Raw genomic sequence first — 26617 nt, 5'->3', positions numbered from 1 at the left:
ATTCCTCCTCCCAGCACAGATGGCCTTTGGTTTTACACATCGTGCCCTCCTCTGAAAGCATAGTAAAGAGCATGGAGATAAGGCGCTTATCGCCCTCTTTGCGGAACAGCCATTTCCAAACACGGTAAGGGGGCGTGATGCCTCCTTGTTATAACCCGGGGAGGTCACCGAGGAATATGCCACGTTACCTCGCATGCTTTTTTAACTCATGCCATTACAACGCGGTCATTACAAAGACAGTGTTGTTACAACACTTGCCATTACTCCGCAAGTCGGAACAACAACTTGTTCTAGGGGGGCGCTGGATGTTGGAAGAGTATAATTTACTATTTCAACTCCAGTCTGTGCAACAGTAGAGAAGGTGTTGGATTTTAAATCCAACACCTTCTGACTCCTAGAGCAAGTCGTTGTTCCGACTTACGGAGTAATGGCATGCGTTGTAACAATGCGGTTGTTGTAACGACCGCGTTATAATGACACGCGGCGTTCTGGTTTTGTGGTAAATGATGATTACCATTCGCCGAGTGCCTCAGTTGCAAATAATGGAATGCGTCCAATGCGGGTAGAGTTCAGTTCTGTTTTAGAATATAAGTTGCCATCCATCCTGAAACAAAGCCAAAGATACCGGACATTATAATAATTAGTGCATTTTGCAAAAACGGTGTTTGCCATCCAGCATGGAGACAGCGGCTGCAATCCCCTTGTTCGAGTTACTGCACCTCTACCAACACGTAGTGAACTAAGGCCCATGTCCAGTTGTCAGGATACCAACTGTTCTTTGTAGGGTTAATGAGTCGATGTCATGTTCATCTCATGCCACCCTTTGGCCTCAGAGCATCACTTTATCAGCCCTATCTTTGGGAAATTTTGACCTTCGTGATTTAGGATCGTCAATCCAGGACTATCAATCAATCAATAGTCCTTTATTCGGTACTTAAAAAATACCGATGGAGTACGGCCGTTCGCTGCCCTAAAGCCTCGCTCCATACACAGAGACATCCACTGGATAGCTGATTCAGACCACTTCTTGATGGGCGGGAGGTCGAGGGGGGGGATATTCATCGTTGCATCCACTTCCATTGTTAAAGAGTCCCATGCAAAGAGCAAGGGCTCGAAGCAGCAATTGAAATCCCCCACTATTACCACATTAGTACAAGGATCAACAGTTTCCAAAAACCCATCTAGTTGCCAAAAAGTGTTTGTACCTTTACCTCCTGGGAGTCCCCTGTTATATACATTGATGATCAATATGTCTGATTCATGTTTGAGTTGTAACAAAATGATCATTATGTCAGGGCTATCAATTTTTACCTCAGTAACATTGTACTTTAAACTTTGTCTGACCCAAATGCAGAGACCGCCAGAAGGACGGCCCCTTGCCCCACCAATAGCCGCTTTGTAAAAATTGACAAAGCCGGAAAAGAAAATGGGGTCCACCGCCCATGTTTCCTGGAAAACCAGAATATCGTGGGTAGATGCCCAGGCGGACCATTCCTCTGTTACAATTTTACTACGTAATCCCGCAATGATCCAAGAAGCCATTTTCAGAAGGGAAGAACAGGGCGAACCCGCCAGCTGTGGAACGTGAAGTGGGCCTCGAACCGCGAAGGATTCAGCTTCTCCACACGCTAGCTCTAGAGCACAGGAATCACAGTGGGGTATAGATGGGCTAGCAAAGGGCGGGACAGGGGTGCGGGTTATCTCAGGAAGGGACAAAGTGCAAGTCACTGGGTTTATAGCCGGGATGGGGTTCTGACCGTCCAAAACTGAGAGGGGGAGGGCAGGGTTATTGTGAGACACATTTGGATCAACACATACAATGTTAGAGTGGAAAACACCCAAACCCCGATGTGGCCCCGCAGACCCGCCCCAGCTACCCGGCCCTGAACTAGTAAAATGGGCGGGATTCGTAGGGAACAAACTCACGATCCCCGAATTAGTCTGAATTAGTGACAGTCAGTCAATCCCCTCCAGGGAATTCAAGGGAGCAAAATGGTTCTGCAGGGGAAGATGAAAGTCCAAAATGGGCGGGCGGCAAAGTCCCCTAGAAACCCTTTCCCAACCAGTAGACTGGGGGCACAGAGTATCACTGGGGGTGCAGGGGTAAAAATAGGACAAGTCAACCGCCTGGATACCAGTAGCACTCAAAAGATTTGGAAGAGAGCAAATATGGATCACAGCCCTGGGATCTCGGAAATTAATAAGAACACAATCACCCTCGACTTTCTTTACCCCGGGGCCCAACCAACTCACCCTACGTACCATTAATATTTCAGCACAAGTTCTGGGAGGCAAAGGCCTATTGCAGTTCAACCAGTGAGTCACTTTATTTTTCAGCCCAACGTGCGACTCGGACTTGTCCACGGGGAGCCTTGGGACACCAACCAGTACAACTGTATAAGGCCTGGACTCACGGGGAAGATTGATATGGGGGAGTTGAGGGAATGAGCCCGCACCCTCTGCCTGGTGCTGTCTAATTACATGATTACTCTGGTTACTATCTAGTTGGGAAGACAGGACAGCGCTGACAGAGGGATGGGAAACTGCCATAGCTTGTTCATTTTGGACAGATGGGAGGGAAGAGGCACTAATCAAAGGAATGGGAATATCAAGAGGTGGCCTGGTTGTGATGGTGGTGGGCCGAGTGGATAAAATGTTGGAGGCGACTGGAGGCACTATAGGTTTCTCCAGTAAAGATGTGTTAGTTAGCACCATAGCCTCTAATTTCCCTAAATGAATAGAGAGTTGCTTAACTCTCTCATATAAGGGTAAAAGAAGAGATTTGAGAGACTGCTCCAGAAGTTCAAGAGAGCAAAACTGAGGAGAATTGGTATTAGGCTGAGTGTCAGAGAATTGGGGGGGGAGCTGACACCCTGCAGTGGAGGGAGGGCAGTCCGTTGAATTCAAAGGAGGATCAGGACGTGGTTTAGCACGATTAGATTTTTTCGGGACTTTGGGACATTTACCCCTAAGAGGTGCTCCCACACGCTTACTTGACACTTTAATATGCTGGAACTTGCTAACCGGAGTCGGGATGACAGTGCAGGATTGATCAGGGGGGGGCAGAGGGGAAATAACGCTACGGTCTGAGGGAAGGCCACAGGCTTCATAAATAGTTGGAGTGTCAGGAGTGTCAAGAGAGCCGTCCAATGGGCTAGAAGATGGAATGATCGACGTCCCAGACGTCTTATTAGGTAATAAATCAGAAACTGATGGTAATTGCCTACTGACTGGAGATGTGGCTGCCATGATATTGCCAAGAGATGATCTTTTGGCCGATAATTCAAGGGACAGACGTTTTTCGGTTAGTGTAATTTTGTGTTCAAGGACCCGTGTTCCTCTGGTGATAAAATTATCAAGGGTCCCTGAAACACAGCCCCCAGTCGTGCCCTGAACAAACTTTCTGCCGGATCTTAGTGAGGTCATCTTCGTGGGAGAGGGGTAGAATATGCCTATGTCAATGTACTACAACCCAGGAGAAGCAAACTAATCAAAATGCCTGCCGTGACTTATAAAACTTGAACAATTAAAAGGCAGAACAATAAAAGTAGTCAATTACCGGCCCAGTTCGTGAATGGCGGTCTTAACTGTCCGTTGCAAACAACAATAAGTCTTAGAGGGGTGACCCGTCCCGGCCACGAACGGCAACAAACGGCCCGCTCTTTGCCCGGTCTTCGCCCCGGGCGCGTTCCACTGGCGCGTAGAGGCGGGGCTCTTACGCTGCTCTATGGTTGGGAAAGGGGGCGGAGCCGGGAAGAGGACGCAGGTGTGCTGGATCAGGCAACAACGAGCACCCTGGTCCTCGCAGACCCGGAACAGCGATGCTACACAGCAGCCTCCCCCAACAGAGTCCGACGACTTCAGCAGCTCCAGGTAAAGGGAATCACCGGCTTCCAAGTGTCCAACAGCCAGACTGAGCGAGCGGCTCCCGTGAAGCGGGGGCCGCGAGCGGTAAAATACTGAATGGGGGCGGAGCCGGGAAGAGGACGCAGGTGTGCTGGATCAGGCAACAACGAGCACCCTGGTCCTCGCAGTCCCGGAACAGCGATGCTACACAGCAGCCTCCCCCAACAGAGTCCGACGACTTCAGCAGCTCCAGGTAAAGGGAATCACCGGCTTCCAAGTGTCCAACCGGTGGTACCATACCATAAAAGTCCATATACAGTTAAAATCAGTAAAATACGGTTCATAACACATGATTGGAGACAATTGGCCAAAAAAATTCATTCAACACCGTCCTCTTGAGTTCCTTAACCTTAAAGCAACCTTAATAAAATTCATAATGCAAAACAGTGTATGAGGATCATTAGCCCTTTTCAAGAATAATAAGGCAACCTTGGCATGTTTAAACTTTGCCTGTTTTAAAATTCTTACTAAAAAGCTACGCCTAGGTAAAACATAAAATGGGCATAATAATACAAAATGAAGAGTATCCTGCGGAGACCTATTGTCACAGCCGCAGGAACCCTTCTGCTCAACAGTTGAAGTAAAACCTGGTGGATCAGCCAGTAGATGGTGTAAAAGGTTGAGCCTAAAACGAGTGATTAAAAATCTATCCTGGGCGTTATACATAAGGGCGAGATAAGGTTCCATTCCTTCCTCTGTTTTCACCATTCTATGAGCACAGACTGAGGTTTTACTTTCTTCTGCAGCCGCTCTACGTGAGGCTACCAGGTCCAAGAATTTTGTTTTGACTCTCAGTGTATCTTGGGAGATAATTTCAGTTGGATTGGTAAAAAGATCCTTACAACCAATTCCCTCAAGTGTGGACTTCACGTATTTTAGCTAGGGAATACTCATTCCTTTGTCCCTGTCTGTACAGTCTCGAATAATTTGTCTGCTCAGGTCTGTCTCGGTATTGGACCAAATCTTTAGCCAGGCCATAAGAGGTCTGACCTTTATCAGGTCCTCAATGTATACCCTTCCTAGTTCTTCATGGATAATGTAGGCGGGAGTACTTTGTGGGGTCTTGAGCACCTTTCTCAAATATTTATTCTCCTCTGTCTGTAATTGCTGAGTGCTAACAAAACCCCAAACTTCAGACCCATATACCACTTTCGAGCAACAAATTGAGCTGTACAAGTTCATAACTTGTTCTGGCGACCACTGGCCCAGCCTGCGTCCATAATTCATGATCGCCCCGTCGAGGCCACTAATTTGGAGCACCGCTCTTCAATTAAAAATTTAAAAGCCCATCGAATAACAAGCCAAGGTAGGGGAACGTATGTACCTGCCCTAGTTTGTGTGTGCCTATTTTGTATGAGAACTTCTTACAGGGTTTGGTTCCAGCCAACATGACATAGGACTTAGTCAGGTTTGCCGACAAGTCTAAGGTATCCATAAAACTGACAAACCCGACTATCAGGCGCTGAAGTCCCTTGGGGGTGCGGGCTAAAAGAACCGCATCATCTGCGTACAACTACACAGGGACAGGGCGGGAACCTACTCGAGGAGAATCTACTTTTAATTTGCTTAGTGCCTGATCTAAATTATTAATATATAGGGAAAACAAAAACGGGGCCAAAATACATCCCTGTCTGACCCCACTATTGCAGACAAAAGGTGCCATAGTGCCCCCTTCCAAATTAAAACGCACTTTAGCAGTGGTATTCCAGTGCAATGCTCTCAGGATGTTAACCAAGCCCTGATCAACCCCTAATCTGGTCATCAAGGCCCACAGCTTCTCTCTATTGACGTGGTCAAAATCCAGGACTAAGTTCCTGTGCATCTTGGGGGATCCGCAGTAAGAGGGTAATTCAGATTTGAGCTCATTTGTAGCTCTGTGTCTGGTGGAAGAACTTGGTTTCCCCTGTGGTCCTGAATGATGGCATAAGAAGATGGTTCCAACTGAAGTTGCCTTCCCAACCAGCCAAGAAGAGCGTATAAGGCCCCGTGATTGTTTATCTCCATAGATGAGGGCACTAAAGATGAGTACTCAAGCAATTACTGAAGGCCATGGTAGAGGTAGGAAACAGCTGAAGTGTAAACCCGTCTACCTCTGTGTGGAAACCCCTCAGGCTGCAGTAAAAATAGGAGGGAATAGTTTCCAGTGACTAGAGTTTCTAGCAACAAGAGTCCATGTGATGTTTTTGCATCTGGCAGAAAAGTGACATTTGAAGGCAAATTATATTTATTGTGGAGCATGCCGGATCTCTACGGGCTCCTTTACTTGCTGAAGGTGGGACAAAGATCAGCAGGTACCTGATTTTGCCAGCTGCTGGACAGTTGCACCCATTGACTTTCTTTGTGTCAATCACTGCACCATTGTTCCAGGTTGGAGTCTGCTGGAGTGTATAACTATTTTGCCCTGGTCTGTAGCCACCACAAAGACTTGACTGGCAGTCATAACTTTGGCTCCTTCCACAGGTGCCCATCTTTGATGTTCTTTGCGGTTTCTTCGTCCATGTATGCTTCCACTCTGTCATATTGCATCCCTCCTTTCTAGGCTTTGTAGTTCCTTTTCCCTTTTTATTTCCCCTTTAATACTTCCCCTCTTCTTCTGCTTTGATTTTCCCTGCCCCTTCTAAATCCAGTGCACATTAAATACAAAGAACACTTAGCACATGGAGAGAGCCAATAGGACCCACTTGCCATGTACAGAGCATAGACAAACATGTAATATAGTACCTGCAGCAGTGAAGGCTTTCTCTTACATATTGGACAGCATAAACCATCTTTCACTCTAGAGGTAGTAATCAATTGTTTCAGTCCCTCATGCTTAATGTATAAAACAATAAGTTCTCTTTTCCTTCTATAGGTTAAATTATCGGAAGAGTTGTTGGATTCTTTGCGTCAGGTTGTGGGCACTGCAAATCTCTCTACAGCCTTGCCAGTCCGCGAGCAACATGGCAGAGATGAATCCATGCACAGGTGAGGTGCCTGCACTGTACAATGGGGCCTTGTGGGGGCAGCTGACCACAGGGAGGTCTGCACATCAGGATAATTTTGTGAATGGAGCAGTCCCACGAATTCTGCTGTTTTGGGCTAGGATTGGGCTATATTGTATCCCAGGGGTTTAAACCCGTCCAGTTTACGCTACCAGCACCATTTTATAGTGGTGACACGGTGGCTTTTGAAAGCGTTGTTTGGCTTGGTTGCTAGCTGTTTATTGAGAGTGTGAATTACTCCTTACCTTATTCAAAGTAAAATGTCGTCTGCAGAGAAAGTTGTGCAGGCGCTACTGCTCATGGAAGTGATGGGGGCGTCTCACGCTCCTAGCTAGAACGTAGCTAGTGTAGGGCATCGACAGGGGTTGCTGCGGCGGTAATTGCCTGCTCGTCTCTTCAGTGGACCACCCCTGGGCAGGGTATGAAGGTATGGGAGAGGTGGGCGGAGCTGCAGCAGGAGGTACGGGAGCCAGGGAGGCTTCCCGTGCACGTGTTGAGACTGGAGGCCCAAATAAGGGCAGCACATCGAGAGCGGTGCGGAGACTAACTCGTGCGCTGCATCTGGGAGAAGGAATGGGCGGGGAACTTTGGATGCCTGCAGGTCCTCTGGGGATCGTGGGAAGGAGGCAAGGAAAGATGCTCCAGGGAAGGGAATGCTCTCAGCGTCAAACACAAGCTAGGAGGGTAAGAGCAGGGAGGAAAGTTTTTTTTAGGGGAGCTGTGAGGAAGCAGTGGACATAGCAGTGTCCCCAGGTGAAGGCAAAAGAGCGAGTGCAGGGCTAAGAGCCCCAATATCATTGGAGAGAGGGGGCTTATTGGAACGCGCCCCAGCAGGAGCGAAGGTGCACTTGGCGCAGGTGGTGCTGGGGGACATCATGGCCATGTACCCAGCCGCAGGGTGACTGGGGGCCAACACACAGGGTGGAGTAGAGGGGTGCTTGCAAGCCACCACACAGGGGGCACCTTGCGCTCGCACTGCGGCTATTTTGGCGGCAGGTCTCAAATGGAGTGATGGAGAGGATGATGGACAGAAAGAGGACTAAGGCAGATATCAGATGATGTGGGGTAGAAGTATATAGCTCGGGGAGGTGAGAAAAAAAAACCAGGAGGATGTATGCCGGGGCGGACTGGCGCTATGCCATGTTGGGAGCCAGGGTGCGATGGTGAAGGCACAGGGAAAGGAAAGAATGGCTTTGGATGAGAGCAGTTGTTTCTCGGACATGGGGGCGAGTGGAGGTAAGTGTGATGTAGTTAGTAACACACTGGGCCGCTCCTCTTTTTGGCAGGGCGATCGGTACAGCCGCATGGTGGACTCAGGAGTGATCTGTGCGGCTCCACTCTCCCAAGGGGAAGAGAAGTATTGGCTCTGTACGGTCAGCTGGATGGGGCGGTGGACAGTAAGATGGCTGCCTCCAGAAGGTCTAGAATAGCTTCGGCAGTGAAACTGGCTGGAGGGTATGGGGCCACCCCTAGCAACAGACAACACGAAACAGGGCGTTCTGCATCGGAGGTGGAGTTGGGAGGGCAGGGTACTGCCCCCAACGCAGTCCGGAGCAAAGCACGGGTTTCAAACAAATGGTCATGCCGTGGTGGCAGGCAGTCAAAGCTGCCACAGGTGATGAGGTTGGTGCTACACTGGAGATACGTTTTTTTTTTATTATGACGAGGACAGCTTGGAGGAAGGTGAATTGGTGGAGGATGTAGTACAGTGGAAGGAGAAAGCAAGCTGGTGGCAACATGGGGCAGGGTGATATTTATCAAGCTGTTGATACTTTCTTAGAGAGTGTAAGGTCTGGGCAATAGCAACTCGGAGGCCGTGAAGTGCCAGAAAGGAGAGTAGAGGTGGCAAAGCGAGGGGCTCCAGAACTAGCACCGACCTTGGTGCAGATGAGGATCGCAGAGACCAGCACATGGCTAATGCAATGGTGTCAGTTAACGTGGCTGCAATGGAGTCGTAGGACAGGGCACGATTAATTTGCACAAAGGTTTTTATCTGTCAGACATGGGGGTAGACACAGAGGAGCAGAGCTGAGCTCCGTTGGAACAGAGAACACAAAGACTGGAATCTGGGACAAAAAGCCGAGGGTCACAGAGACAGTTGTGTGTTCCAATGGTAAGGATGCGGGGGGACGTCTGACTCACAGGCCAAGGTAGCAGAGAGAGTCCCCGCCATCTTGAAAATGGGGGGACCTAGCCAACCAGAGTGAGGCTTAAGCCCCCCTCCCACTGGAGGGTGGCATATTGGGGGATGTACCCACCCCAAGGAAGGGACCCATTGGTCCTAAACTTTACCTACCTGAAACGCCCCTAAATTCAGTATTTAGGGGCAACCCTGAACCTTGCCTCCTTAGACAAGAAGGAAGAAGAAGAAGAAGAAGGACCGAAGAGCCGTGCTGAAGGAAGAAGCGGAGGGCACCCACTGACTTGGCCCCAGCTCTACCGGCCAGTCCTGACCACGACCTGCTCTAGCGTAATCCCGGTTGTGTCCTGCATCCAGCAGCTCTCCAGAACCCGGAGGACCTGCCCTGCCTTCACTAAAAAAACTTTGTCTCCCGTGAGCACCGGATTTGCTCACCAACAGATTCTGGCTCCAGCCAAATCTGTGAGTCTTCAACACTCTGCACCTGATGCCCATGGCCCGAGTTGGAGTGGCCAAACACCACAAAACGTCTCCCCAGAGATCCTGCCCTGGGACCTGGTGATCTCTGACCTACCTCAAGTCTCCCGACGCCGCCAGCAGCCCCTTTCTGGAGGATCCCCCCGACCGCGACCGGAGCCAGTAAGAAAAACCCGACGCCAAAAGACACCCCTGCACCCGAAGCACCACAGCCTTGGGTGGCCCAACCAACAGTGTCCGGAATCCCACAAAATCCCAACTTACCTCTCTAACTGGTGGTCGCTCCAGAAAATCTTTGTCCTCGAGCCTGTAGAGTTTGTTGCAACCGGAGAAGCCCCATTGAAAACACCAGGGCACCCTATGCCAAAACAGCACCCTGCACCCGGCCGCCCCTGTGCCGCTGTGGGTGCACTTTGTGTGCTAACCTGAACCCCCCCTTTGCCCTGAGCTTAACCCTAGGAGCTTTGCTTATTCAACATTGTGGCCTGCTCGTGAGCAGCCACCAACCAGAGGCCCCCTATCCCCCTTTGGATAACATTGGCCTTAGCACTCTGCACCCGGCCGCCCTAGTGCCGCTGAGGGTGCTCTTGGAGTGCACCCTTGACCCTGGGGGAACCCTTGATCTAACCCCAGAAACCCAACTCTCAAAACCAAGTACTTACCTGTAAACCGATAACTTCATTTACTCCCGTAGGATTGCATTGACTGCTTTTCTGTGAAAAAAATTGTGTGGAGTTCAAAATTCTATGGAAAGTCATACAAGTGTGTTTTGATAACAAATTGCATTACTTACCTTTATTTAGGAAATGTCCCAGTGTGGTATCTGGGTGAACCACACTGAGTAAGAAAAAGAAAAATAATCTGAAAAGTTATGTAAACACTACTCACAAAGTAATTACAAAGTAACTGTATTGTAATTTCAACTGTATGTGAAGATTTGACTTACCTGCAATCAAACCAATTGCATTCAACTGTATTCAACTGCATTATTCTTGCAAAGTACTATTACACTTACCTGTGCCAGGTCTTGCTTGGTTCTAGAAATAAACTACAACTAAATAATGTGTTTATACAAAACAAATTGTTCAGAGTTCAGTCTTTGAGTGTGTGAAATCATTTCTTCCCCGAGTGTGTTCAATAAATGCTTAACACTACCCTCTGATAAAGCCTTACTGCTCGCCCACACTACCATAAATAGAGAGTAAGGTATTCCCTACTTATACCACTGCCTCCCTTTGGGGATCCACTGGACTCTGTGCACACTGTATCTTACTTTGGTATAGCATATACCGAGCCAGCTTCCTATAATCCGGACTTGATTTGTCAACCCTTGATTGGCAAGCTGGCATCTGCTTGCTGTATTATTGCTATTTTATCTTCTACAGTTGGATAAGGCCCGTCTTGTCTTCTTGTAAATGGAGGATAATCATTGTAGGAGTTCAAGGAATAAACCAGAAAATCCTGGAATACTTCCACACAGTGATTTCCTTATTTTCAAATGAAATGCAATTTATATTCCTGTTTAATAATGTGCTAAAGCAACCAGAATTGTTCAAACATTTCAGGAGGATATAGACGGTACTCAAACAACAAAGCAGTTCAAGGGAGGAGCGTTCAAGGGACAGATTTACAGACCACTACGAATTATATCCCCTATCAAAACATGTTATAAACCAAGAAATCCTAGGGTCTAATCACAAATCAATAGTAAATGTGAAACAGAAATACTCCTAAATTAAGAATGTATCTATAAACAGCAATGGAGGTAAACTAATGGGGTCATCTAAGGGCAGATCCCTTTAAGGACGTAATCCCTCACTCACCATAGGTGACATGCTTCATCATAGGGACTCTCCTCCCAAAGGAAACACCTAGTTCCTTTGAGGGCTACAACCCCCTCACTGTGAGGGAGGAGCTCAGGGATGTTTTGATGTAGTATATTGGGTATCCTAAACCCACCTATGACGAGTCTTACGTGTGAGTGAGAGCGCAGCGCAAATAATGAAGTAGAACAATGTGAGTGAATGTTAAAACTGACTACTAGGCAACAAACAATTTTAATCAAGGTATGCCTAATGTCAGGGTTAAAATATCAGTGCACCAACGGTATAGATTTAAACCGTTAGGGTGTGATGACAAATGGTCGACATGTTTCAGCCGTAGTGATCCAAGGTCGGATCAGGCTTTCATCAGGACCTACGCAAATAATGCTGCTGCTCTCAAAAAACGTGAAAAAACAACTAAATTAATATAACTTGCAAGGATATTTGAAACCAATCTCTGGTCTTTCATTTAACAGATTTCTCCATACCCGCAATTGCTGGGTTTGAGACCTCACCTATACCTGGCAACCGCTCAGGAAAGGAGCACCGCTCTGTCCGTCGGTACTTCTAGGCAGAATGAGCCTATAGACGGTAAACATCATTCACAACAAAGCCGATACAACGCATGCCATTACAGCGCGGTCATTACAACGACAGCATTGTGACATCGCATACCATTAAAACGCAAGTCGTTACAAATACTTGCTGTAGAGGGCAGAAGGTGTTGGATTTAAAATCCAACACCTTCCCTACTGTTGCACAGACTGGAGTTGGAATGGTAAATTATACTATTCCAAACTCAAGCGCCCCCCCACAGCAAGTCTTTGTAATGACTTGCGTTGTAATGGTATGCGTCGTAACAACGTGGTCGTTGTAATGGCATGCATTGTAAATGTGTGCGTTGTAACGTGTCCTATTCGATGTAGACAGGTGGTTTTCTTAAAATGTGACTTATGTTGTTGGTCACAAGGTCGTCCTGGTGAATAGGGTGTTGTGGTAGGCTAAACAAATAATTAAATAAAAGTGCAATGTAGATAAGAAAAGAAACAATACATTTAATTATTTTGTGGCGTAACATTCAAGACGCTAAATTCTGGCAAACAAATCAGTGCTGTTGCTATTTTTTTACTTGATTCTGGCGAAATGAATAAATGCACATATATGTAAGTATACATTACTTAGGAGACATAAGGTAGATATCACTCAGACTAAATTGAAAACGTAATTCCTTAGGACAACAAGAGATATTAATCAAGAAACGGATTGGCCAGCATAGACCTAGGGGCATATTTATGACTGTTGTAGCGCAGGTCAGTGCAGCAAGTCACCTTGCTGTGCTGCCCTGCTTCATAGTGAAAAGGCAGGAATGTGCCGAATTTATCCAATACAGTGCATCCCTGTCCTTTTCCCTTGCGCATGCACCATTTTTGCAGCCTAGCGCCAACGCCTGCATCCTTGCACCACGGGGCAAGGGTGCCCATGTTGTAGGCAGGATTGTTTTTATGCAGGAAGGTGCACTGTCCTGCTCAAAAACAATCCTGAGAGGCTTTTCCCTCTTTCTATGTGTGCTGCACAAGAGGACAAATAAACATATTTCTTCTTGCTAAGCTTCTCCTGGGAGGCATAACTTTTTGGCGTTTTCCTAGGCTTTCAAGTTCTTGTAAATCTGGGAATCCATCAAAATCCATGGATGCTGCTTGGGAACACCTATGCAACACGGATGAAAACGCCTCCCTGGCGCAGAGTAATGTAAAAACCAAAGGAAATGATGGACGGAGTGTTGAACATTGCAAGAACTCACCCCCAGTCAACTGATCTGGGTTTAATCCATCACCGTACTTTAGCCCACTCTGCCACCCCAGTTCAGACATGGCCATATGCAAATCAGTCTGACCCAGTGCCTCATGGGAACAGTCCAGCCCGAACTGCCAAGCCATGTCTTCCCTGGACCGGAAACAAGCTTCCTAGGACCGGTTTCTGGCATTTCAGCCGTCTTCAGCCAGGCTTGCTTGAATCCAGTGGCAAAGTGAGCAAGAGACTCACGTCTGAGCATACCCTGCCAACTTATGGCGAACAAAGCAAAAACCAAAGGAAATGATGGACGGAGTGTTGAACATTGCAAGCACTCACCCCCAGTCAACTGATCTGGGTTTAATCCATCACCGTTCTTTAGCCAACTCTGCCACCCCAGTTCAGACATGGCCATATGCAAATCAGTCTGACCCTGTGCCTCATGGGAACAGTCCATCCCGAACTGCCAAGCCATGTCTTCCCTGGACCGGAAACAAGCTTCCTAGGACCGTTTTCTGGCATTTCAGCTGTCTTCAGCCAGGCTTGCTTGAATCCAGTGGCAAAGTGAGCAAGGGACTCACGTCTGAGCATACCCTGCCAACTTATGGCGAACAAAGCAAAAACCAAAGGAAATGATGGACGGAGTGTTGAACATTGCAAGCACTCACCCCCAGTCAACTGATCTGGGTTTAATCCATCACCGTTCTTTAGCCCACTCTGCCACCCCAGTTCAGACATGGCCATATGCAAATCAGTCTGACCCTGTGCCTCATGGGAACAGTCCAGCCCGAACTGCCAAGCCATGTCTTCCCTGGACCGGAAACAAGCTTCCTAGGACCGGTTTCTGGCATTTCAGCCGTCTTCAGCCAGGCTTGCTTGAATCCAGTGGCAAAGTGAGCAAGGGACTCACGTCTGAGCATACCCTGCCAACTTATGGCGCACAAAGCAAAAACCAAAGGAAATGATGGACATGAGGGTAGAGCATGGGTGTCAGGCAGAAGCCACATAAAAGCTTGGTTAGTTTTGGTCTGAAAGGTGCAAGAGGGCTTCGAGCTGAGCCAGAGCCGGGCATCTGACTCACGTCTCACTCGATTCTTCAATGTCACCAAGCTTCGGGTCACAAGTACACCTCAAAATGATTTAAGGCCTAACATTAGCAATAAGAATTGGTTTAAAGTCCATATCTGTTCATACTGGTTCGCTCGTCCAGTTTTTTCCGATTGCCGTTTTCCTTACACTTGTCCAAACACAGGCTGCACAAAATCAGTTTTTCATGCTCTTTAACCTGTTGGTGGATTTGGATGGTAATAATTTGAAGGCTAAATTGTGGTTACAAGAGTCACAGGAATGCTGTATTGAACGTTGCTTTTGAAATCCCCCCCGACCACTCCTTTACAGGCATTTCACAATCAAAAATGACAAAATTTGCTATGAAAAATAGGCTTGGTAAATGGGGGCAGGTAAACTTTATAAAATCGGTGTGGAAGCATTGATTCAAAGAGTAATTTCCAATTTGTGAGTCAAAACCCATAATGGCCTGAATTCCAGAAATATTGATCCCTATAGTATCAGCCCCACCTGGCGCGCAATTGCTAATGCAGGATTTCCATTACTACAATAAGGGGGACCTCATGAATCACTGCACTTTAAAAACTAGAGGTGTTTGACCCCCTTCTAAGTTCATGAAACCTAGCAAGGACATTCATTTAAAACAGTCAGCTCCCAAACCAGAGTAACCTCCAGGACTTCCTCAGCTAGACAGTATAGTAAGTTTGTAATCATAAAGCTACTTATTAAGCATAGAAAGCAACTATACATTGCGAACAATTAAATGTAGTTAACATTTAAGATGGCAAACCAGAGATTAATAAATTAAAAAAGAAATAGATAAATACTACCTGCTTGAATGATGCAAGGGTGGCCTGAGAGATAGGGGAGCAAACCTGCAGGATGCAGGTAAATGACAATCATGCAAATCCAGTTATAAATAGTGAAGGAGTAATCTTTGTAAACATCAGCGATGCTGCCAAATCCGGTTTGAATTTGCTCTTCGGAAAGCAGAATATGCATCCTTTTGGGAAGAAGGTGGGTCCTCTTGGATATGAAAACAAAAAAGATCCTCAAGACGGTGTCTGTTTTTAACTTTGATGCATTAAGTTGCATGAATGTGGTCTTGCATAGATCGCACCTTTCTGTATCGTTGTAGTCACAGTGATTTACTGGTAGGTCAGAGTACGGCACAGGATAGCCCATTTCTTGCTGATCTGGGAATTAGGAAAATTCACAAGCAGTGAATCCATATTCTTAAGGTTCTGTAATCTGCCTCAAGTGCAAATCTAGGATGTTGCCCATCGGCTGTTCCTTTGGATCACAATGATGCAATGGCCTTTCAAGAGGGTGACATATACTAACCTGTGATGGGGTAATCTTCTAGTCTTTGTGTTGCGGGGATTCTGCTCATGCACAGAGCTATGCGCAGGAAACCAGGACCTCAGTGAATTGTGGTGTACCATAAAACTCACCTCAGTACCTAGAACCCATATCTGACTAGAATCAGTGTCTCATTCGTTCTCCGTATCATATCTAAGCTACCAATGATTAGACAACCCAGAACAAGCGACTTAGAATACTCTCAGTAGTGGTGGGAATCAAGAACACCTTTTCGTTGTTATTCTCATATCAGTCCACAACGTGAGTAATGTGAGACACGGAAAAGTTTAAAATGTTTATTTTAACTGCGTGCTCTAAGATGCAGTACTTTGGCTATGATCAGAAATAAAACCATCAGCATTGTTACAATTCCATAAAAAACAAAGGGAGAAATCATATTATAATGATAGTGGAAACAGGTCCTATAATACTTGTGTACCACCCTCCCCTGGCTAGTAAGCTAGTTTTATAATAATAGAAGGTCTCTAGGTTTGAATGGGGAACCCCATACTTCAAAGATCAGCTTAGGTGAAGTACATCACAGGATCAGCATTGCTCTCTGTGTCTGGAAAGGTTTTCTCCAAGTGTGCCAGCATCATGCATGCAATGCAATATTAAAAGCACCCGAGCTTCAGATATTTGCAGCTGTGTGCTTGTTGTGTCTAGAGCGTGGGCCGATCAACCTGATTTCAACAACATACATTGTTATTTGACCTTGACGGCTTCTGCACACGGTGTTCAGACTAAGGTTGCAGTGCACGTCTAGGGATGTGAAAAAAGGACTGTTCTCATGTGAAGCAAAAGCAAGCAGTTTTACTTATAATAACAACTACCTGTAGTGTCGTGTGCAAAAGCAGCAAAGTGGCAAGATGGCGTTAACTTCTAAAACGCTTATGCTAACATAGCAATGCGTGCAGGCAAAACCCTGTCTTCACTACACCCTCCCTTGCTCGGACCATGAACAGAATAGGGAAGTAATGTAGGAACGCAGAGTTTAAGTTCGAGTGAGACAGAACCAAGTTTATATATTGCCAATCCGTATAATTGGTAGTGAAAGTTCAAAAAGTTTGTTGGGAAAAAGTAAAGAACAAAAACATCACTCAGGGGCGATACACAGCCCCGTCTGGTGTAAAAAATAAAAAGTAAAAACATTAGAGTTTGTACGTGCGGAAGGTGGACAACTGCCAATTTAATCCATCAACGTATAGGCACAGTATGTCGCAACAGCCTCCAAAAGGAAGTCATTGTAATCTTCAGTAAATGATTTAGCCATCCAATCTAATAAAGTAAAGGAACATACATGTTCCTCGATAACCGGAGCGTTATCGAGCGTTGCATGTTCTTTGAGATAACTTCGCACCAGGAAGTCATGGGCTGCTGCATATATATCCAAATTCCCTAGGATTCCGTGCACAGCTGTACAGGCCATAATCCCTATACCAGAACAGTCCAACTCATGAGCCACTAAGGGACTCGTCAGTCGATCATAATCCGGGGCAGGAGACGCCGTGTTCGATAGACGCAAATCCAGAGCGCATTCAAATGAACAGTCTAGGCAATGGAAAACAGGTTGCACGCAAGTAAAGTATGAGAACCGGAAGGACAATCCATAGACTACGCTAAAGTGGCAGCGTTCCATAGTATTCAAGCTTCCGGTTGTGCAGTTGAAGCAGCCGGGGCAGGATGTCGTGTGACACAGATCGTGCAGCCATTGCGGAGCAAACAAATCAACAGCAGCACACCAGCAGTCAAGGCGAGGATTAATGGGAGCCCGCCAAAGACGCTGGAAAAAATTGAATGAAAAAAGGCCGGTATCACAACAAATATTGTTTGGAACGAGGTCACAAGGCTGGAGCCCACAGCTTTGAAAAAATGTGCCTAGCAAGTTGTTGACGAGGCATTGAATATAGTGTGATACAGACTACCGAAATGAAGGGGGAGATCAGTATTTAAAAGAGCATGCACCTCGGTGTGGGTGTTAGCTACGTGAAGGACAAATGTTTCACGAGAGACAGTTAGGGCGACTTCTTTTTGAGACAATAGAGCCCTTATTCTGCTCATCTTGTTGAACTCTGCTTTCAAGGTTGGTATGGAAGGCCAGATGGATACATCGAGTCTCCCATGCGGGGGTGGGAAAAGCACATTCTTGCAACAGTATACTCGTTGGGAGACAGTTACAATGTACGGAATACCAGACAACATCCCGCAACACGCCTTATTATTTAAAAGCAAATAGCTACCGTTAGGTAATTACGTGCAAGTTGGCGTAATTGCTGGGACAGGATTTCTCTTCAAAATTCAAGTTAAATTCGGGGCGTGAACGTTGCAAGCGCCATGCAATTGGATGTTCCTACAAACTACTGAGTGATCAGGTGTGGAAGTGCAATCCTCTCCTTTTAAATAAACCTCTTTACCCTCTCTCATGCACCTGTTTGTAAATGGGTGCGACCAAACTTCATGTAGGAAAGCAGTACCTAGTGGTTCATATTTGCCTAAGGCATAGTGTTTCATACATGAACTGAACTTAAACAATGGAAAAGGTAGTGTGATTAACCCATGGATAAGCCACACAGCTGAATTTGATTCGACCACAGAGAAAGGTAAAGGTTCCAGCTTTTCAATATGCAGTAGTGAATATGTTGCATCCTTCATGGACATGAACTGTTGTTTATCTGTCAGATTAAACGGCAGAAATAAAGATGATGTGTTCATGTAGTCCCAGGGAACCTTCCCAGCCTTCAACGTTTGTAAAGTTCATGCAAACTGCATTATAGAACGCAATTGATTTTGACCATGATGTAAGACAGACGTGTCATCCTGCACAATATCCACAACAAATGAAACAATATTATCTAATGTGTAAATTCTGGAAGTAACAGTGTTAATGCTATTATCAATGACAGCAAGCACTTTTTTCAAATTTGCTTGATCAATAGCTCTTAATCTAGAAGCAGCTTCAATTTGAGATAATTTCCAAACTTCTTTGTAAATAGCATATACCCATCGTTTGGACCTGCCACCCACAGGGTCCTTAACAAAATCATTCAAATCTACATCGTCAGTTAATTTGGAAAAATTAAGTTTAACTGATGCCAAGGTTGAATGTTTAAGCCAGTTTTTACATAATTTTCCTACTGAATAGGTAGCAACAGAATGGGAGTTTTCAAACCGGGTGTCAACCCTAACTTGTGTGTAGCCAAATTTCAGCCCCAGAAAACGATGTTGACATGAGTCAGAAGTTTTTTGCCATATCAACCATCCTTTGGGATCTAAGCTGGAAATATTAAAGGATGTATTTGTAATCAGTGACTGCAATTCATCCATGGACAGATCTGTGTGATTATCCCAGGAAGGATAAGCACCCAGATCAGGAATAGTAGGGGCATTCATCTTTTTAGAAGTAGCCAATCCAAAGCAGGTGGTTTGAAAAATAGTAGAATTTAAAAATAACATATGGTTTGGGATAAGGCACGCACGCATGATGCAAAGCCTCAGAGCCTTGCACTTGCCAGGTTTTAGAACCCCAAACAGATTTAAGATCAATGGTATTTTTCCACAGCTCATAGCCCCCTGTAGCCAATTCATCCATAAAGAACTTTGAGGACAGTAATTTAGTGTGTGTTAGTCTAACTTTGGAAGCTGACTCAGCAGACATTTTAAAATAAAAGGCTTCAGGTTTTGATACACTGAAATTGGAAAAAAGTATGTGAATTTTTTCACTAGAGTTTTGGAACTACCTTCAATGGGAGCTGGACAATGTTCCCATTGTGTATAATTAACGATATTTCTAAATGCAGAAAAAGATTGCCATAGTGTTGGCAGAAAAACAACTCTCCATAGTTTGCAGAGTCTAAATAAAAATCTTCAGCATCAAAAGCGGCATAATATTTCAAATCAGAAAAAAGAGCCTCTACGGCTTGGACATCCCAATCATCAGAGCGTATGTTTTGTTTTACAACATCCCCTATAGAAACACGAAGTACATTGAGGACATTAATCACCTCTGTAGGGCCATGAATTTGAAATTTTACAGCATCCCATACAATCCCATCTAACACAGGCCAGGTAGTAATGTTAACAAAAGTCTGGTTCCCTCTTCATGATGTGTGATGAGGAGTGGGGGGCCAAAGTTCCATCAATTAATCTAATTGCAGATCTTTCGGTTAAATAGTGTCCATTCACCAGACGAAAAAAGACAACCACAAATCCAATGGACATGAACAAAAAAATAGATATGAGCACCAGCCAAATATAAGGCCAAGGGGGAATTAAAAAATGTCTTTTAAACCAAACAGCAAAAATAGAAATTTTCGTTGGGTCATTTGATGTTGTAGAGTTAGTGTCAAATGAAAAACGTGACTGGTCAACTGCACTTCATTGCACACCAGGCAACGACACATCTGTGGGATAGGTATACTCATGGATTACCAGCTCCTTAGACCGAGTACTCCCACTAAAAAGCACCCATCCCAAGCGGGGCAACCCTACAGCCCCTTGGTACACGACGGATCTACGGGAGGCTAAACGCGCCTGCAAACGAATCGAGAGGAAATGGCGCCTCGATTATCTCCCAGTAGACAAAGCGAACTATAGAGCAGCCATCAAAAACTACAAAGCAAATATCAAACTAGCTCAGGCCAAATACTATGAACAAAAGATCGACAAGGCAGCTTCTAAACCCAAGGAGATCTACCGGATAGCTAAATCCCTCCTGCAACTTCCCAAGACCCCTAAGGATCACAACAATACCCAGACCCACTGTGAGGAGATAGCGGAGTTCTTTCGCCATAAAATAGAAGTCATCAACTCCTCTTTCTCTCACTCTGCCACCTCGCCCAGCGATACCGCCAACATAGGCCCCACGACAGTCCCACTCAATGCTCTCAAAATCATTCCGTCACTAGACCTAATCAATCTAGAAAAGAGAACGGGACAGGTCAAATCCGGATCGCCCACCGATCCAGCCCCCCCTAGGGTTCTCACCCCGATAACCAGTCAGATTTCACCTACCATCCAAGACCTGCTCAACTCCTCCCTCCATACTGGCATTGTCCCGCCTCTGTGGAAAAGAGCTATGGTCAAAGCTCTTTTAAAGAAACCCAGCCTCGATCAAACCAATCCTTCTAACTACCGACCTATCTCCCTTCTACCCTGGCTCAGCAAACTTCTTGAGAAGCACGTCAATTCTGTTTTGACTGACTTCCTGCAATCTAACAACATACTAGACCCCACCCAGACGGGTTTTAGGCCTCGTCATGGAACGGAGACTGCCCTGATAGCAGTGACGGAGGAGGCAAGAAGGATCCTGGACGGTGGCGGGTCTGCGGCCATCGTCCTACTTGACCTAAGTGCCGCCTTCGACACTGTAAATCACGACATTCTACTCCACCGCCTTGGCATGATAGGAATCTCAGGATCAGCACTTACTTGGATGAGATCCTATCTCACAGACAGATCCTTCCAAGTATTTGAGAAGGATTTCACCTCCTCCAGTAAACCTCTTAATTGCGGAGTGCCTCAGGGCTCCTCCCTGAGTCCCACCCTTTTTAATGTTTATCTTAGCCCTCTAGCTGATGTCGTCCGCCCCTTCGGTGTGAAAATTGTCACCTATGCGGACGACACACAGCTAGTGGTTGCGCTGGACCCACCTCTCAACTCCCACCACAGCCTACACAATTGCTTGGAAGCAGTTGCCGCCTGGATGTCAGGCTCCTGTTTAAAACTAAACGGGGATAAAACAGAGGTAATGCTCCTTGGAAATAACATCATGAAATCCATTGATTCCATCTGGCCCCTCTGCTTAGGCAGCCCCCCACAACCCAAGGAACAAATCAAGAGTCTAGGCATCTGGCTGGACAAAACTCTTACATTCAACTACCAAGCAACCAAGCTTGCCGCCACCTGCTTCGGGTTAATGAGACTACTTCGAAAAATCCTCCCTCTTCTTCCGTTTCACTCAAGACAGATCATGGTCCAAGGACTAATTCTATCCCGTCTCGACTCGGTAACGCCCTATACCTCGGGGCCCCACAGTCCACACTCAACAAACTCCAAATCATTCAGAACTGCGCGGCAAGAATCCTTCTCGACATCCCTCGCCGAGTCTCAGTCAAAGCCAGATTGAAGGATCTCCACTGGCTCCCTGTGAGAGCTAGAATCGAATTCAAGAGCATGTGCATTGCACATCGCTCCTACTGGGGAACAGGCTCTTCCATCAATCACCCTTTGGTTAAAGCCTATCAACCCAATCGCCCCCTCAGATCCGCGACCTCCCACCTCACCTCATTACCACGCATCAGAAGAGCCAGATGTGGAGGCCGGTCGCTCTCCTACAATCTGGCCAAGATCTGGAACTCTCTCCCTCTCCCAATCAGATCAGAATCCAATCTACTCACTTTCCGAAAACTTCTTAAGACCTGGCTCTTTAATAAAACTTCTACCTAAATCTTCCCTCAGCTCCACCGAATCCAGCGATCCGGCTTCACCTACTCTCCTCTGCAGCGCTGGGACGCCCCTGGGTAGCCATCGCGCTATATAAATTCTCTTTCCATTCCATTCCATTCCACACAGTATCTTCATGGGGACCACCAGCCGGTGGAGTCAATAAAGGTTTTGTAACTGTATGCATCTCGATGGCAATGTCAGGCATGTTCGTATTTTCCGGAGCCAAAACAGAATTTCTCAGCATTGCTGGACAAGAGACCGCTGGAGTCATACTAAAAAGAATCGGCCACTCGTTGTAGTTTGACATTGTCACTGGAGATGTACCTGTTATCCTTGCGACCAGGAAGTGGAGGTAAAATGACTGTTCTTGTACTCTGCACACCAAGCACTGGAACAGGTGCACGATAAGAGGGGCCGAACTCCTCCTTGTTCTCCACCTTCTCACGGACCAGGTCACCAACTTGAGGTAGCCAGCCAACTACTGGAGGGCAAGTGTTCCTTTGCAAGACTTTCTCATGCCTCTTGTAGATTCTGTAACACAGCAGAATGATCATCTAGACCATCAAGGTCTGGGACAAACATTTTTATGCCAAAGAGCATTTCGTATGGGGTCCACCCACCCAGAGACCTTCTAGGGAGATTATTAAGTGCACGTTGAACGCTATACAAATGGGCCAACCAGTTCCTGCCAGTACCTAAAACCCTAGCTGTCAAGGATTGCTTTAAGTCAAGGTTCATTCGCTCCACAACAGAATTGCCCTATACGAAGACGAAAATTTGACTTGGACCCCCAAGGATCTCATGGCATCCTTGTACGCCTTAAAGGCGAACGCTGGACCCTGGTCCGAATGGAGGGTACCACATGCAAAAATTCCCACAAAGACACGCAAATCACTGATGACAGTTGGAGCATCAGCACTCCTTTGTGGCCAGACCCATAGAAAACGTGTGCACGAATCCACTGCAACTAAGAGGTACTTAAGCGCAGTATCAGAGGAGAAAGGAATGCAGTGATCTAAATAAACACACTCAAGCGGTTTATTAGAAATGTACAACTGTGTTTGAGGTGGACACGCAGCAGTCGAAGATTTAATCTGCTGGCAAATGTCACAAGTAAGGACATATTCACGAGTCTGTTTATACAATCCGCGCCACCAGTAACATTGTTGGAAGATAGTAACAGTCGCTGAGACGCCTGCATGGGCTGAATCCATACCTTTGTGAGCGGCTGTTATCAAGGCAAGTCTGCAGTCCGCGTTGGGAATCGCCCTGTCACCAACGTCATTAATTCTCACATAGGGAACTTTATCAGGACTTAAATGATAAGAGTATTTGGAAAGGAAACACCGAGGGTAATTATCACCCTTCTCTGTTGCAGCAATGGCTGCCAAGATGTCATCATCAATCTTACTTTTAGATCTTGTAACTGCTGCTACCAGATATGTCTCCACTGCAGTTCTCGCTGCTTCGTCAGCTAAACTGTTGCCAACAGCGTGTACCCCTACACGCTGGTGACCAAGAGTATGAATTACATTCACAAAAGGCAGACGTTTAAGTTCTGCGACTCGAACCCAAAGCATTTTATGTTTGATTGTGCTACCTTTGGAATCACGATATTCATTTTGAGACCAAAAGAATAAATTGTCGTTGAAAGGCTGTACACAGTAGTATGAGTCACTCACAATAAGAGTAGTCACTCGAGGATCAGCAAACTCCAGTGCAAGCACCAGAGCATGTAGCTCTGCCAACTGGGCGGTACAATCACCCAATGTCTGCGTATGCACGACATCAGACTTGAATTCTCCATTCACAAAAGTACCAGCCACTATTGCGCAGGCCGCTGAATAATCACGCTTAGATCCCATCGCCGGTTGCGCCGAACCATCAGTGTAAATGATACAATGGTAATCCTCAAGCGGGCGCAAGGACAGAGGAGCTGGATGAACAAATTCATACTGCAAATACTCCTGAGTCTGCAATGAGGCATCAAAGATGAATGTGACATCCAGAGACGTCAAAGAAGTGGCCCCTTGTATCTAACGTGGATGCAAAGCTTTAGAATTCGGTACACTGGCCTTCGTCACTGCCTCAAGGGCAGGATACGGTCTGACAACCAACATGCGTTTCCCTTGCGACAGCGCTCCATCTTTTAGAATCGCCATCTGCACTGCAGTCAAAACTTTTTCGACAGTGAAAAAAGCGCATTTCAGCCGGAGTGTACAAGTGTGACTTGTAAGCAATTGGGACCGTGTCCCCTTCATTAAATGACAAGTACGTGAAACCCACTGCGCCAGGTACAATTCTGATGACGAGGTTTGTGTGGTTATCATATGTTAATAGGTATTTAGAAGCAAGAAGATCAGCCTGCAAAGAGTGCAGGATAGCTGAATGTTCTGACAGCCAGCTCGATTTGGTAAAAGTATGTTGTACCAAGGCATATAGCGGCTTGATACGCTGGGCATAATCGGGAATGTAAGTGCGCCCAAAATTTAAAAAACCCAGCAAAGATTGTAGTTTTTTCAGAGTTGTTGGAGCGCGCAAACATGCCCATTTCTCCAGGAAGTGCGTCGCTAAACCTTGTCCTTCGTTGTTGAGTTCATAGCCCAAAAACAACACTGTGTACTCTGCAATGTGTGATTTTTCAAAGTTAAATTTGTAACCGAAGTCCGCAAACATAACAATGATGCGGTCAATGCGAAACAGATGCAGCCATAATTCGTCGTCTGTGAGATAAATATCATCAACATACGAGTAAGCATCAGGGACTATGCTCTCTAACAGAGAGACTACACGTGCGGCACAGACTCCTGGACTGTTTTTATAGCCCATGGCTAATCTTCTGAACTGTTTTTGTTTGCCGCCAGAAGTAAAGGCTGCCTATTGACTACTAATAGAGGACAGGTTATGGCTATAAAAGCCATTGGAGATGTCAAGTGTGATCTTAAACCTTTTTCTCACAAGACAATCAACGAGGGCAGAACTGTGGGTGTTATGTACCGCGCACGTCCGACAATGAGAGTTCAGATGCCGATAATCCAAAACTAGGCGGTACGACCCATCACGTTTGGTTACAGTGAAAAGAGGATTATTCAAGGGTGACACACAGGTTTCAATTACACCTTGATATTCCGATTGTTCAAGGATTTCGGTGACGTGAGATCTAGCTTCACGGCGCATGGGATAGTGGGGTTGTGGCTGTGGCATAGACTGTAGTGGAATCTCATGGCTTGGTGACAATTTATCCCACCCAACCTGAGTACGGTACAACGCCGGAGCAAGCACCTGTGCCCATTCTTCTGCAAAGTTCTGAGCTTGCTCCTTTGGCACAGTGTGCATGAAAGATAGGAGGATTACCTCCTCCCCTCTAGGAGCGGCCAAAACAAAATCTGGGGGTCAGTCCGCCTCTGCTAACAAAATGTCATATGTAGAGGTCAGATTTTCCCCAAAAATCCCTTTTATGGTACGTTGTATGTCACCTTCAATTAAAAGGACTATGTCATATAGTCAGGGGGAGCTACTCTAGTGTCAGCAGTTTCTACATTAATAAATGTGTCAGTTGCTGTCGCCTTCAGATATGAACGCAGTGCTTGCCGCACTATTGTAACCTCCGCTGCGCTGTCGAGCAGCGTTAGTGCCCATGTCAGGTTCCGAAGCTGTGTTCTCACTATCTGTGGCATACCTCGCTGTTAGTGCAGCAACTTTCTTACTCTGAAACGGAGGTCGTTGACGTGCAAATTCGTCCTGCTTGCCTTTACCATCAGCCGGGCGGGGCTGCTCGCGTCCTTGAGGGGCACCCCAACTTCTGCCGCGTTCACCTCCACCGGCTTGCGGATGTTTCCTGTGAAGAACGAGGAGAACGTTGTTCAGGAATCTGAAATCTATCAGGAGACCTAATTCTTGTGCAATCGCACAATTCATATGTGCGTTCAGTAGTCACTGGTACTGGTGATGGGGGACGTGCCCCCTATTTCTGTTGCTGCTTCTCCTGTTTTTTGCCTTTCCAATTTTGTTTAGGAAAAACAGGCCGGTCGTCTTTTGTACACTTAACTGTCTGAGTTTGTGGTTGCGCTGTTGATTTAGCAAAAGGCTTAACCCCCAAACTATTGCGGCCAATGGTCTTATAAGCCCAAAAACAACACTGTGTACTCTGCAATGTGAGATTTTGCAAAGTTAAATTTGTAACCGAAGTCCGCAAACATAACAATGAAGCGGTCAATGCAACACAGATGCGGCCATAATTCGTCGTCTGTGAGATAAATATCATCAACGTACGAGTACGCATCAGGGTCTATCCTCCCTAACAGAGAGACTACACGTGCGGCACAAACTCCTGGACTGTTTTTATAGCCCATGTCTAATCTTCTGAACTGTTTTTGTTTGCCGCAAGAAGTAAAGACTGCCTATTGACTACTAATAGAGGACAGGTTATGGCTATAAAAGCCATTGGAGATGTCAAGTGTGATCTTAATCCTTTTTCTCACAAGACAATCAACGAGGGCAGAACTGTGGGTGTTATGTACCGCGCACGTCCGACAATGAGAGTTCAGATGCCGATAATCCAAAACTAGGCGGTACGACCCATCACGTTTGGTTACAATGAAAAGGGGATTATTCATGGGTGACAC

The 26617-nt window shown here is 46.2% G+C and overlaps 1 protein-coding gene across 1 annotated transcript in view; it reads left to right on the top strand.

The window, feature by feature from the left end:
• LDHD (lactate dehydrogenase D) overlaps positions 1 to 26617 on the top strand; it is a 521655-nt gene that overhangs the window by 35111 nt on the left and 459927 nt on the right. The window contains exon 2 of the mRNA XM_085638586.1: positions 6758 to 6870. Within this exon, the coding sequence (XP_085494712.1) occupies positions 6758 to 6870 (113 nt within the window). The remainder of the gene's footprint in view (positions 1 to 6757; positions 6871 to 26617) is intronic.

The sequence above is a fragment of the Triturus cristatus genome, chromosome 12, assembly GCF_964204655.1.
Source record: "Triturus cristatus chromosome 12, aTriCri1.1, whole genome shotgun sequence".
NCBI classification, from domain to species: domain Eukaryota; kingdom Metazoa; phylum Chordata; class Amphibia; order Caudata; family Salamandridae; genus Triturus; species Triturus cristatus.
Note: the sequence above shows the minus strand (reverse complement) of the source record. Positions and strands in the feature narration are given on the sequence as shown.